This window comes from Orbicella faveolata, unplaced genomic scaffold (assembly GCF_042242905.1).
Source record: "Orbicella faveolata isolate gen_17 unplaced genomic scaffold, um_ofav_v1 contig_3, whole genome shotgun sequence".
NCBI classification, from domain to species: domain Eukaryota; kingdom Metazoa; phylum Cnidaria; class Anthozoa; order Scleractinia; family Merulinidae; genus Orbicella; species Orbicella faveolata.
The window spans coordinates 21,470,356-21,484,217 of NW_028301558.1; the positions used below are offsets into that span (position 1 = coordinate 21,470,356).

General features: G+C 37.9%; 1 protein-coding gene across 1 annotated transcript; it reads left to right on the plus strand.

Annotated features, from left to right (window-relative positions):
- The first annotated feature begins 1,083 nt into the window (after window positions 1-1,083).
- LOC110054834 (uncharacterized) lies at window positions 1,084-4,911 on the plus strand. The gene has a single exon (XM_089298511.1). The coding sequence runs from the start codon at window positions 1,139-1,141 to the stop codon at window positions 1,697-1,699; it is 561 nt and encodes a 186-aa protein (XP_089154637.1). The 5' UTR covers window positions 1,084-1,138; the 3' UTR covers window positions 1,700-4,911.
- The last annotated feature ends 8,951 nt before the right edge of the window (window positions 4,912-13,862 follow it).

Below are 13,862 nucleotides of genomic sequence, written 5' to 3' on the forward strand. Positions count from 1 at the left end.
AAATATCCGAGTATATTTTCGCAACAGCTGGACGCTATTGCGTTTATTATCCTTCAAATATTTTTCGAAAACCGTAACAAGCGGGAATTTTTTAAAACTGGGTTATATCACTTAGATATTCCCCAGTTTTAGCTGGAGCATGTTCATTTATGTGACCCGTTTAGACCAATAGCACGCGAGCGAAAATATATGATAGGCTGATAAAGGCTGAAAATCTCATAACATCTAATGAAGACTGTCATCCCTATCAATACTTGATCTTACCGAATGTGACGTATATTTGTATGTTGTATATATCGGAACGATGTTTTTATTCTTGTTGTTTTCTTCTGTCTTCATGAACGTGAGGGCACCTTTGATATCAGTATTAAAACTAAATCCCACAACAAGAACCAGACAAATTGTCGGACCAGTCTCAAGTTGACATCATGATCAGACATCGATCGCATCTATGATTTAAAAACAATGCTGGGGCATACCCAAGGATGCACTTAGGTAATAATTTCCATTTAAAGTTGCTGTATACACTGACAAATATATATATATAGCTGTATATATTGAAAATAGAAAAAAAAACTAAACGTTCATCCCGACAAGTCTGTTTCGTGATCGCTCACTCGCTCGCTCACTTGTCGGGATGAAAGTGTATTTTTTTTTTGCTATTTTCAATATATGTTGCGCTCTACTTTATTGTATCGAGCACTGTACTACGGAAAATCGAAACACAGACTTCCTATATATAGCTGTATATATATATATAGGGTGGGGCCGCATGAATCAGCCTTCAGCTTACAGTACATACATCCCGGAACTAAACCTGGAACCAACATTGTCAAATCAAACCGGACAGTCACGAAGATGTCTGCGATTTACAATGTCAATGAATGGTTGAGTCCATCAGAAAAACATTTCCAGACTCAAACATTAGTTCTGGGACACTTTCATATGTAGAAAGACTGTAAAGTAAGACAAGTTGCTTTTTTCCTGATAGATTGTTTACAATTTAAGACATCAACCATAAAATGGGGAATCCCCTCACTCTTACGTCATTAAGGTGCGCTCTGATTTGATGCAGATGAGTTCGTGTTATGACTATACAAAGACATGAACACGAACAAAGGGTTATTACGTTTCAGATATGGACTCGAACAAGGAAGCTTGTACTTCTGATCTAGTTGTGCCACATTTTTCATTTAGCGAGGAAGAGAGCCTTTCTTTAAATGAAATGGAAATGACAAGTAACAATGAATCGAACGCGGACGATCGTTTCAATGGCGACAGAGATGAAAGCTTTGGTTTGGTACCCGAAAACACGACATGGTCTGTTCATGAAGAAACAGCTGCAAAGCGAAAACAAAAGGACCGAAATCATCTCTCTTGCAAATTAACCGCAAAGTTGAGCGACGAGAAGCTTGAAAAGATGTCTCTTCAAACCTTGAACAAGAAATCCGACACATTGGTGCGAAAGTTTAGAAAGCGACGACGAGTTCTCAAGAACCAAAAATACGGCGCTCTAAAGTGTTGTAAGAAAGATTCACAAAAGACGGATAATGTCACGGAAGAAAATGCGGCTCTTGAGTTAAAAATATTGAAGGCCAAGGAAGAATTGAGAAACGTCGCCAGCGAAAGGGATGAATACAAACTGAAATGCGAGAGATTAAACGAAACTTTAGTCGCCTGCCATTCAAAAGGACAGTAATGGCGTCCTTGACTGACTCGTTTCGAATAACTTCCTTCTCTTAGCAACGAGTATCCAATTTAATTTTCACGATAAAGAATACTTTTCAAGAATGTTGTGATAGTATTAAAAGAATACTTAAGGTAATTACGACTATATCAAATGGAAGATTCCTGGTCGCGCAGTGTCTAATATCAAGATGTTCTCCTGATATTGTTTGATTAATATGTACGAAGATTTTTATTTCAAACCGAAAATTCCCTGCGTTTAGACTTGCGAAATGTTGAGCGATATTACTTTCAGACAGCGAGGAATCGAATTGGATCATGACCTAGTTGTTATTTCCGCATCACAAGCTCACCACAAGGAAATTGTTACACCTGATAAAGCGAGAACTGATGGGAAGGACGATTCAGTAGAGCGGGACCAAAATGATCGCTGCTCTAGCTGTTTCAGCGAGAGAGAATGACCTTCTAGAGACGAGAATGGAAACCTGGCAGCTGTCCACCATTTCTCAGCAATCAATTCCTCGACTATCAGGGGATTCCGCTTTGATCGATTCAAGCAAATCGCCTGTTTACGTTAGATGGAGTTAAATGCTACGCCTTAAGGAATTGACTGCGGGCGCACTTACGGGCCCACATATAAAGTCTATAGACATTAAGTATAAGCGTAGAGCTTGCAATAAGTGGTAATTGATGTAGAGTTCTAATCATGACTTCAGTAAGAATTTTTTCCTTCTTTCCACAAAAGGAATTAACCGCCTAAAGCTTGTAGACATCGGCCGATCGGCATAGTTGTAGTTTATCACGTCTTTTGGGCCGTGTCTTTTTAACACTTAATGCCCGGGAATCAGTGTTTATACTGCTTTCATGGAAATTTTCTTGGGAGAAAGAAATATGTCTGGTTGTAATCCTATTTAGAGTCACTCTTTCAGTCTCAGTTTAGTCTGGTTTGGTTTAATTAATGGCCAGTAGTGAGGCAAAAGAGCAAAATATAAAATGGCGTCCGGGTTTAATAATGTCTATGCAATGTATAGTTATATAATCTAGATAAATCTTGGTTATAATAATAATAATAATAATAATAATAATAATAATAATAATAATAATGACTTATGACTGCCCTAGGCTCACGGATTGAACTCGGCACCATAAGTTAAAAGCGGCAAGACTTTAAGGACTTATAATAGTAATAGTTTTTATTATTTTTTTTATTATTTTTTTTTTAAAGAATTTTTAACAATAAAACAAACTTTATTGAGCGCGTTTCCATACAAACTTGAATCTTACATGTATCTGGTAAAAAATTCAGAAATTCTGTTGTTCCTTAAGTTTTCGGTAATAATAATTTTTTTCATAATAATCATAATTTATTTATAATAGTAATAGTAATAATAATAATAATAATAATTTAAAATTTTTTACTAATAATAATGTTTATGAGTGGCTTATAAAAAATTACAACTGTAAAAATTCTTAGGACAATATATATATCAGGGAAATACTAACTTACAAACGAATTACAAATTACACATTCTTTACAACCCTTATAAATTTATCTATTGTCATTTTTGTCGAAAAAATTTAAATAATAATAATAATAATAATAATAATAAACAACGAGAATGATTTCTCTCTCTCCGAATGAACTGATAAAAGCAAACTACCGTAACTTCGAATTAGCGCCTGGGGCGCTTATTTCCAATTTAGTTAGGACAAGACTGCAGGGAGAGGGAGCTAATTCGATCGAGGGGTCGTTCATTTAATTTTTCTCTTCATCAATTAGGGAGGCAATCCTCCGTAGAAAAAAAAAATTGTTGGCGACAATTCATTTTACCAGAATGCCGTACTAAACTAACGCCGCCCATTAGGAAAACACAAAGAAGGCATCTGTTTTTCCAGTATTTTTCTCAGTGTTAACGATCCGCATTGTGTATGCCACCTTTGAAGGCTTCAGAACTTTTCTGTACGTTTTTATGAGCAGAGTTAAAGTTTTCGTGCGCTAAGAACTATGGGTAAATGTACCAGCCGCCATCGGAGGATCGAGAACCGATTGAAAGAACAGATTTTGCTCATAAGGAATCAGATTCTGTGTAAAGGGAGGGAAGGAGTCTGAGGTGGTAGTACTGTATTTTCATTGTAAAGCACTTAGGACCACAATTTATAAGCGCTATACAAAAGTCTATTATTATTACTATTATTATAATTATAGTATTGTTTTCAGTTATTATTATTTTTCAAACATAAATGAATTCACTGAACGCTATCAAATGATGATCTGCTCGGGTTTTGTTGCTAAGTGTACAAAAACGATCTTTCTCAGTTCATCTACAATATTTATTTAGTGTGCTTAGTTAAGTTGTAAGGAAATGAAAGTCTGAGTTCAAGTCTGATGGCCCTTTTTTGATCTTTCTTTGTGTGCTTATTTGCGGTTTATGAAAACATGTTTAGGATCCGAATATTCGAAAGTTGATTAGTAAATTATCTTACGTTTCCAAATTTAAACGTGGCTTGCTGATATTTATAACAGAGTACCTGGCATGCTTTTTGGAAGAGAAGCTCTCAATTAAAACACTAAGCATTTCACTAAAAGTCTTGTCTCTATGTTGGGCTAAAACGTGGTACTTAAATACCTCGTTCTGTCGTTCACGTCCATTAGAGGTGTGAATGCTACTTGCAGCTTGTCCACGCCCACTTGCACGGGTCCATGCCCTCTTGCACGGGTCCACGCCCATCTTCGACATGTCCTCTGCACGGGCTATTTTCCGCATTCGCGCAAGAAGCTGGTCTTTGCAGTGGCTAACGTCGTTTGAGCCTTTTGCAAACCATCGTTTCCAAGACTTCTCTCTGTGAAAATCGCACAAGAACACCATGCAGCGTTAAAAATAATCCAAAAAGCTGTCATAAGCTAACGTTAAGGTCTTCTTTTGCGCCTAAAAATTAAACCGTTCCCCGAAAGACTTGTCCCGGGACACTCAAACAGTTTCAGTTTCCTCGCACGTATATAAAAGGAAATAATACTTCACAAGGTTACATTGAACCGTTCACTAAATTTTAGTTATTTTTTTACAAGCCGACCTTTCCTCCAAGCGTTTGCGAATGATATATGGGGGTCACTTAGCAGCGTTTATCCTTCACCGGAAGCCGGCTATCCTAAAATGACACACACACTGATATGCATTTTACTCCAAAACACGTGTAGCAAAAAAAGAAAAAAAAAAAAAAGAAAAACGCTCTGTTCAGGCAGGGTGAAGTGAAGAATAACGACCACTTTCATCATCCTCATTCAAGGCGATGGGAGTGTAGATTCTTTATTTACTTCCACACCCGCTATCACTTTCTTTCCATTAGCATCAAAGTGATATATGATCCAACTCAGAATAGGCCACCTTTTAAAATGTTTACTTACCTGGCCAACAAAGTGGTGCTGGTGGTCCCCTTTGTTGGGAAAATGGAGAGAGATCCTATGCTCCCAAACTCTTTTTCAGTCTTCCGTCTTTTTGGTGAGTTGATTTCGATCTATTAAAAAAATAGATAAATTCAAACCGTTAATTCTATATGGCCTCTGAGCACGGTTAAGTTGTAAATATGATCTCTCTGCCTTGTAATCTGGAAACAATATAACTTCTCTGAGTTAAATTTGGGCTACACAGTCCACTTTCTTGGTGTTTTGTTAATATGGAGGTTTAAGGACTATTTAAACTTTTTTCAGTCAAATTAAAAGAGAAAGATGTACGAAAATGCCTGCTTAACTCTTGTTTTGTGGTTAGCTTTCGCTTTAAAGCTATACAGTTTCGGTCGACTCCGTGCTGGCAGTCATAAATTTGTTGTTAACCAGCATATATGGCATACCATTGAATCAAGGGCATAGCTTGGGGGGGAGGTCCTGGGGTGTCCATGACCCCCCCTGTCTTTGGTAAGCCTTTTTTAAGCAAACACCTACAACAGCGTGTGGAGGTCGACATGACAATCTGGTGAGTACCCTCAGTTTGACGCAGTGCGAACCCCCACTTTGAAAAAAATCCTGGCTACGCAACTTTGAATTTTAGTCGGTCATCGCCTCGACTTTGACCTCCTTCGGCTGAGGATATCCTCCCAATACACCGTTGGCATATTACTTTCAATTTTAGCTTTTATCTTTGAATAAAGAACAACAAATTAATTTGATTATAAACCAGTTCTTCTATCAGCAAGGTAGGAATAATGAAGAACAGTTAACTAACCTGATCTGTGTATATGTGGAAGGTCAAAATGAAATTCAGGTTAAAATGATTTTAACCTAGCTCGATTCTCAATTTCCTTTGTTTTCTAACCCTAATTATTCATGATCCACGAATAGTTAGGGTTAAGCGACAAAGGAGTTTCCATAGACCCTTTTCATAAATGGTTGTCAATTTAAAATTCTTTTGTATGCATTTAAATTAGCCTTACTAACCTCGTTTCAGAGTAAAAATTCTGTTGAATTCAGTACCAACTTCAAAATGAGGTTAGTAAGGCTAATTTTAATACTTGCAAAAGAATTTATAATTGGCCGCCATTTATGAAAGTGCTCTATGTTGAAAACCCGCTCGACTCGAAAAAACCTAATACTCCTCGGTCGTCACTTCAGCTTGCACTCTTGTGCAGTTTGTTTTTCTGTCCCAGGGTTTTCTCGGTATTCAAAATGGCGGCCAGTACCTTGACGAGACGACGGTATGACGAGTTGACACGACGAGACGACAAGTTGAAGTGAAGCGGTGGCGAATTGAGACCACGAGACAACGAGTTGAAAAGACGACACGATGAGACGACAAGCTGAGGCGAGGAGATGACGATTTAATTCGACGAGCTGAGATGGACGACAAGTTGACGTGACGAGAAGACGAGTTGAGACGATCATACGGCGAGTTGACACGACGAGATAACAAGTTGACACGACGAGATGAAAAGTTGAAGTGACGAGACGACGAGATGAACATTTTGTCCATGATTTGACGTCATAGATTTCATCGATGTTTAATGTTCGTTTAATACTTGAGGCCACCTTTTTAGTATATTTTTATCGAATATGTTTGAGTTTTCCGTCGGTTTGTTAGTCTTTTATTTGGATTAAGGCGGTTCGAAACAGTTTCTGGCAGTTAGATTGTGATGGGTCATATATAACTACTCTTTATCACTTGACGCTACAATCATGTTATTAAAAAACTGCCCAACATTGGTGAACACGTTGTTATCATTTTCGTGAAACAATAGGTTACCATAGCAACAATATGACCAGCTAAAAACACCATTAATTACAGCTTTAGGGGCTTATAATTCAAAAACGGCACGGTGAAATATTTTCATATTATCAAATTTTAATGAGCACGATAAGACGGAACTTTTGGCAAAGTGTCAAAACAAAATCTGTACATAGGGTTCAGAGCCACCTTAAATTTTTTGGATCGCCGACGTAACCAAATTTGCGCAAAATGCAAATCAAATTGTGAAATTTTCAAGCATTTTACCTGCAAATATGAATCGAATGGTCTTACTGGAGTACGTTGCGCCTGCAGACGATGTTCACATAAAATATTTTCATCGTCGATAACCGCCGACAGCCGCCGACAACCGCCGGCTTGCCAACGAAGTTGAACTCAGCTCAACTTGGCAGGCAAGCCGACGGTATAAATTATGATTTGGCGATAAATGTTTACATTTATTGTAGTATGGCGGTGAACATGAGGGAAAAAATTCATGTATGTGACAGACAGTATAAATGAAACTGCTCTCCGTAGTTGGGAAGCATCCCAGCTGATAGCTTATAAAACAAATTTGGGCTTCAGTGGAATCGGAACTCTTGGCCTTGTTGTGCTCTATGAACTATCGAGAACTATTAAGAAGTTATTGGCAAAAAAATACAAGGATATGACACAAACATTTTCAGCTGACAGTTTGGTTGGGTAACAGCTGTTTTTAACGAACCTTTTTAATCAATATTCCCGTTTTTCTCTTCATTTTAGATCTTCCGCTTTGCAGCTTTAGCAACGGTTCTTCTCCTGATCAGTTCTATTATGATAGCTTGCGAGTTCAGAGCTGCCGCGTACCAAGATTGGTATAAAACAGGGAACAAACACCGGGACATAAGGAAGGGATAACGTTCCTGTAGTAGGTCCCGTTGATCGTATAAATTATTATAATAAAGTTTCCATATAACGCGCGCTCTGATTGGCTGAAACAGCGTGCTTTATCAGAGAACAGAGCACGGGTTGATAACGGTAAGTTGGCTTCCAAATTTTTGCTTCGGAATTTTGACAAATTTGACCCAAATTAAACATCCCCTGTGACTCAGACAAACGCAGTGAAAGCGAGCTATATTTCTGTAGTAAATATGGCTCACAGAGACCATTGTTAGCAACAGTAGTATTAAAAGTGTACTAAAATAACAAGTTTTGTTAGATTCCCGCCGACAAAACATGTACAGCCGTAGCGAAATAAGCAAATTCTCAACCTAGACAGTGCTTCGATAAAGACATATTTGTTACGAAGGCAGAAATTATACTAAGAAGTAAAACAACGGCAGAAAACAACAATTGAACTGTCTCTGTTTATGATGAGAAGCTTTATTTTTGTAAATTTACAATTAAAAATGCTCATTCGGTCAAACAACACGCAGTGTAGTAACGCTCGTTCTCCGGTCATCTCAGCGAAGTAAACCGACGAGTGGTCATTGAAAAACTTGCTCTGATATTCTCTTCTGTGCTCGGAGTAGAACCAGTGGGAGCCGTTAAGTCTGTCTAACTTTTACGCTAGTTCGGGCAATCTTGCTGCATGCGGCTACAAGTCGTAAATAACTGTAGCTCCTTTCAAATTCAACTCGGCATTCCGCATTTTCATCCACAAGCTTTGAGCTCCACGTTTCGTAATTTCCACTGGAAAAGTGCTCGTTTTCATGGGCCACAATACGGCCCTTTACCTGCGTTTAGATCCGTATTTAAAAATTAACTTAAAAGCGAACTTTGAAGGCATCGTTCTTCTCTCGAAAGTCGCTCAAACTACTCGAAACTGAAAGCTTAGCTGAAGTCCAGTTTGTGATTGACAGCTGTCGCTTCGATAGTGAAGAATGATCATCGCAGTAAATTTTCCAATTTAAGCAATTGGAAAGAAGAAGCCTGAAAAAATCAGGGCTTCAACGGGATTCGAACCCGTGACCTCCGCGATACCGGTGCGAGATAGAGCATGCGATACCGGTGCGTGGTAGAGCATCGCACCGGTATCGCGGAGGTCACGGGTTCGAATCCCGTTGAAGCCCTGATTTTTTCAGGCTTCTTCTTTCCAATTGCTTAAATTGGAAAATTTACTGCGATGATCATTCTTCACTATCATCTACAACCGCAGTTCATATATGAATTATTTCATATAAACTTCACATCAGCTGTCGCTTCGTTAGCCAATTAAATTATTTGAACAATTCTAACAAGGACTGTGATCAGAGAACAGTGCACGGCTGACGCCACTTTTGCTCGTTTGGAAAATAAAGTTTGGTTTAATTCAGCCGAATGCGTGGGGAAATTATCTGATTCTTAATCATAAAACAAATAAAGAAGCCTCGACTGTGCTCTGTTTTGTTGTAAAGCACTTAGGAAGCGGTACAGCACTCCAGAAGTAGGGAAAAACACTCGACTACGTCTCGTGTTTTCCCTTACACTTCTTTCGTGCTCTACCGCTTCCTGCGTGCTTTACAACAGAACAGAGCACAGTCGAGGCTTCTTTATTTGTTAATTAATTTTCGGCAAAATATCTTCTAAGGTCACTTTTGTCCCTGCCGCTCACAGCCCTGTTAACTATAAGTTGAGACAACTGGCAGTTAAAAACAGATGTCATTATCTACTTGAGCATGTGAACTGTCCTTGTAGCATGTCTCTTAAACAGCGAGAAAAATAGCCAATTAGTAAAGCATTTCATATAACTATATGTAAACTGAACAAGGGACAACGTCTCTAAAGCAGCTCACCACTGCAACCTTCAATTATTTCGTTCCCATGCTTCCATCCATCCTCTTCTTTAGGGTCCAATTGTAGCTCGACCTTTAATAAATTTATTTAATAATTTTCTTTTTTTCTCCAAGGTTTTTGGATTCATCTCCATGTTTGTGTTCTACGGAGACGCTGTTGTGCACTTCCCTAAATTCCGTGGAAATATGTAGTCCAACATACCTTAAGGTGGATGACAACAGTTTGCTGCATATTTAGCACCTCTACTTTAATGGATCAATACTCGTTTTCAGTTGACACTACAATTATGATATCAAACAAATGCCCAATCAATGGTGAACAAGTTAGATCATTTTGCTGACATTACAAGTTACCATAGCAACGGTATAACCCGTTAAAACACCCTTAATTTTAGTATTAACCTTCTGGTGAAAAGTTGAATCTTGGCATGCTAATTGAAATTCGATAGTGGAAAAAAAAAGAGGGTCTCCGAGCTGATTTTTGAGTTAAAAGCGCTTAAAGCTAAAATTAAGGGTGTTTTAACGGGTTATACAGTTGCTTTGATAACTTGTAATGTCACCAAAATGATCTAACTTGTTCACCATTTGTTTGATATCATAATTGTAGCGTCATTAACAAAACATGTGGAAAGTTTTTTTTTAAAATTTTCTCTCCTTTTCTTTCCTCTTCCTTTATTTTATTTGTATTTATTTTTCATATCATTTTAGTTTTGTTAGTTTACTCTTAGTGTGCACATTCATTCATTAATCCGAAGCGTCTTTTCTCTCTCTCTCTCTCTCTCTCTCTCTCTCTCTCTCTCTCTCTCTCTCTCACTCTATTTCTGTTATTAAATATTGTAATTAACTTATCACGTTGTACGTAGAATATATTCTATTAATGTAATTGTTACTCATGGAAATCATGTACTTATTATGTAAACTATTTTGCACTTTACATTGTCAATAAAAAGTTTTATGTTTAATAGAAAAATGAGAAATAATAATGATTATAATAAGAAATGATTTGAAATGAATAATAATAATAATAATAATAATTGAAATAATAATGACAATGACTGACAACGACAACGATAACGATAACGATAATGATAATGATAATGATAATGGTAATGATAATGATAATGATAATGATAACGATAATTGTAGCGTCAACTGAAAAAGAGTGGTAGTATTGATCCATCCACCAGATGTGCTGAGAAATGCAGGAAACTGTTGTCAACCAACTTAAGGAGCGTGTTTTCTCGGTGGAGGGAGTGGGGGGGGGGGGACTTCTATGTGATGAAAGTTGGGGATGCTCGTCGGTGAATTTGAATCAAACCTCTAGACCGTGGTTCGAGGTTTTATTTGACATTAAAAGAAACGACTTGGAAACGGAAAGACAGCGTTTTTTAGTATTTCTTCGAGTGCAACCCGGGCCCCGGTTGTTCCAAAGCCGATTAAAATAACTCGAGGTTAGCAGTTATTCCGCGATTAAATCTCTTATCCCCGGGATAACTAGTCGGGGGATAAAATGGTGTTCCTGAAAACAGATTTAATCTTCGATCAACTATCCTTCGATTAAACTTGGATTAAGCCGGTAAAACCAGTATGTGGTGGGAGAAAATAACGTAGTACTAGGACTAGTAGGGGAGGGAAGGGATAATTATGACCGCTCCTCCTAGAAAATATTGATAAGAACTTGTTGTTGAATATAAAGAAAAAGAAAGCCCAATTCTTATATGTCCTTTCTATAAGAACCAATAAAAATGCTTAAATTAAAATTAGAGTCGTGATAAAAAATCTGTGCAAGATAAACGCTGGGCGACGCTCACTGAGTCATGCATCAACCGGAAAATCAGTGAACTCATGAAAGCGCTCACCGGTCTAATTTTCAGCCTCTCTTCTTTGTAATTTAGAAATTTAGAATAGCCTCTATTCGGATGGGCTAATAAAGCAAGTTTGGCTAGGGGAAAATTCTAGAAAAGAGGAAAGCCATAAACTAAGAAAAGAAGCAAAAGCGGAGATTGATTATCTAAATTCTGCCGAATGAGATAAACAACTTTTGGAAGAACAAGCAAGGTCGACAGTAAACGAAACTTTAACAATATTTTGCCCATAATACTCGCCTTTATCAAGCAAGAAAAGCCTTTAATTCCACCACTGATCTTTCCATTTACACTACAGCGGCTAGTAAGGGACGATTTCTACCTCTGAGAGCGGAAATGTTGAAATTTCTCATGGTTTCTCGCTACGCCCTCGTTGTGTAAAACATTTTGCGGATCGCCGAACAGCGGTCCGTCCGTGTTGTGAACAAAATCCACAGGAAAACCGGACGCGGGATGGCTAATCCGTGAGGGAATAGTAACATCTATTTTACAAAAGTCGCTGGGCCCGGCATTAAAGCAAAATCAACAAACTGTAAGTCCGCCATTTTGATTTGTTTGTCTGCTTTTTCATCCGATTAGCGAGATAATCCACCTCGCTAGGTGTATTAAATTTAACCCTTAGTTTACTCTTAGATCTTGGATCACTTATCCTGATCCAGGTCAACCCAAAGTAACGCAGCCTCAACTGAATTGGTTTGGCCGTTGACATGAAGGTCCTGTTGTCACTCGTGTACTCAAGTAGCAAATATGGCAGGTGTTTCTTGTTATGGTTTAAATTTTGTTACTTGCCCTGCCACTTGTTCTACACAAGTATCGCTTTAATTGAAATACTACGCAGTTGAAGTCTCAAACACCATAAGACAAAGTTATGAAATAATTGGTTTTAGCCTTTATTGAATCCATTTTGAAATCACTGGTTATCCTCGCAATCTGATTGGCTCTCAGTGGTGCGATTTATTCACGAATCGCACTATTTTGTGCTCTAAATCGCATCTTTTTCTCAGCCAATGGGAATGGGACAGTAAAACAAAACAACCAATCAGGTTTCAAGATTAATTTAAAGTAATCAATAAAATTTCAGAAAAATGAAAGCCAAAAAGCCACTGTGTGGGGAATTTTGCAACTACTATTGCCAAAACTTTGTTGTTAATGTAGCTTTTTTCCAAAAAAAATTGACGAATTTAATTAATTACAGTTTCTGAATAACGATTATGAGCTCCTTTAGGCTGAAGACCTACTTTAATGGAAGTTCCCAACTTTCAGTGTCCATTTTGACGAATATTTTGGCGAGTTTTCTTCAGCATCTGCTCAAGATCCGTATGATACTGAGTCCAGTAAAACATAAACAAGCGAAAACCACACAACAACAAATTCAGAGCCATCTCAAGAAGGTAGATGCTCGAATGAGTTTTCGTCACATGACATCGTTTTGCATACTAAATGAGACGTAAAGGCGTTTCTGGTTCCGCTTTTTTTAACAAACCGGCTCCTGGAACAATACACCAAAAATCTAAAATTTAAGGCGATAAAATTGCGCGATTTCAAAATGGATCTAATAAAGTGGCAATTGAACTTCGTGTCGTGCAATTTTGGTCTGAAATCATACTTGTGATTTCAAATCGAACTCACGCTGCGCGGTCGTTCGATTTTGAAATCACGCGTATGATTTCAAACCAAATTGCACTCCACTCAGCTCAATTACCATTATGTATTGTCGTGCAATTTTGGTCTGAAATCATATCAAGCACAAGGATATTTACCACACGTGGTTATGTTTGGCCAGTAGAAACACTGCATCCAGATTACCTCGCGCCTAAACAGTTAGCAATGTACGGATGATTTTGCTAGTGCTTGTGTTTGCGTCGAATTTCGTTTCAACTTGGGTCATCCCTAGTGCTTGCGCTTGCGTCGCTAGTGAAAACCAGGCTTTAGAGTAAGTAAATGCGATTTTAGTTTTAGAGACTGTTTGCCACCTCGATCACGATCTTTTAAATATGTCTTTGAAATAAGTCTTCAGATGTGTATATAGGCACTGTCCTATAATCTTTTGACTTGAGCGAGTATTCCTGAAGAGAGACTAACAATTATTTTACCAAAATCTTCAACAAAAGTTTCTAAAATAATACGACTAGACAAAGTTATTTTCGAACATCTTTGTCTGTCATATTCAGTCAAGAAAGTTTATTTACTATTCAGAAGTCTGTGAACAATGTCACAAGATAAAGTCAGGGAAGTGAACGCGTTATTGATCTGAGAGAATAATATTGATGTAGCGCGTGACCCGATACAGTAACTGCACAGTGTTGTCAGGGCTGAAATTAACAAATATAATTCGAGTTGATAAT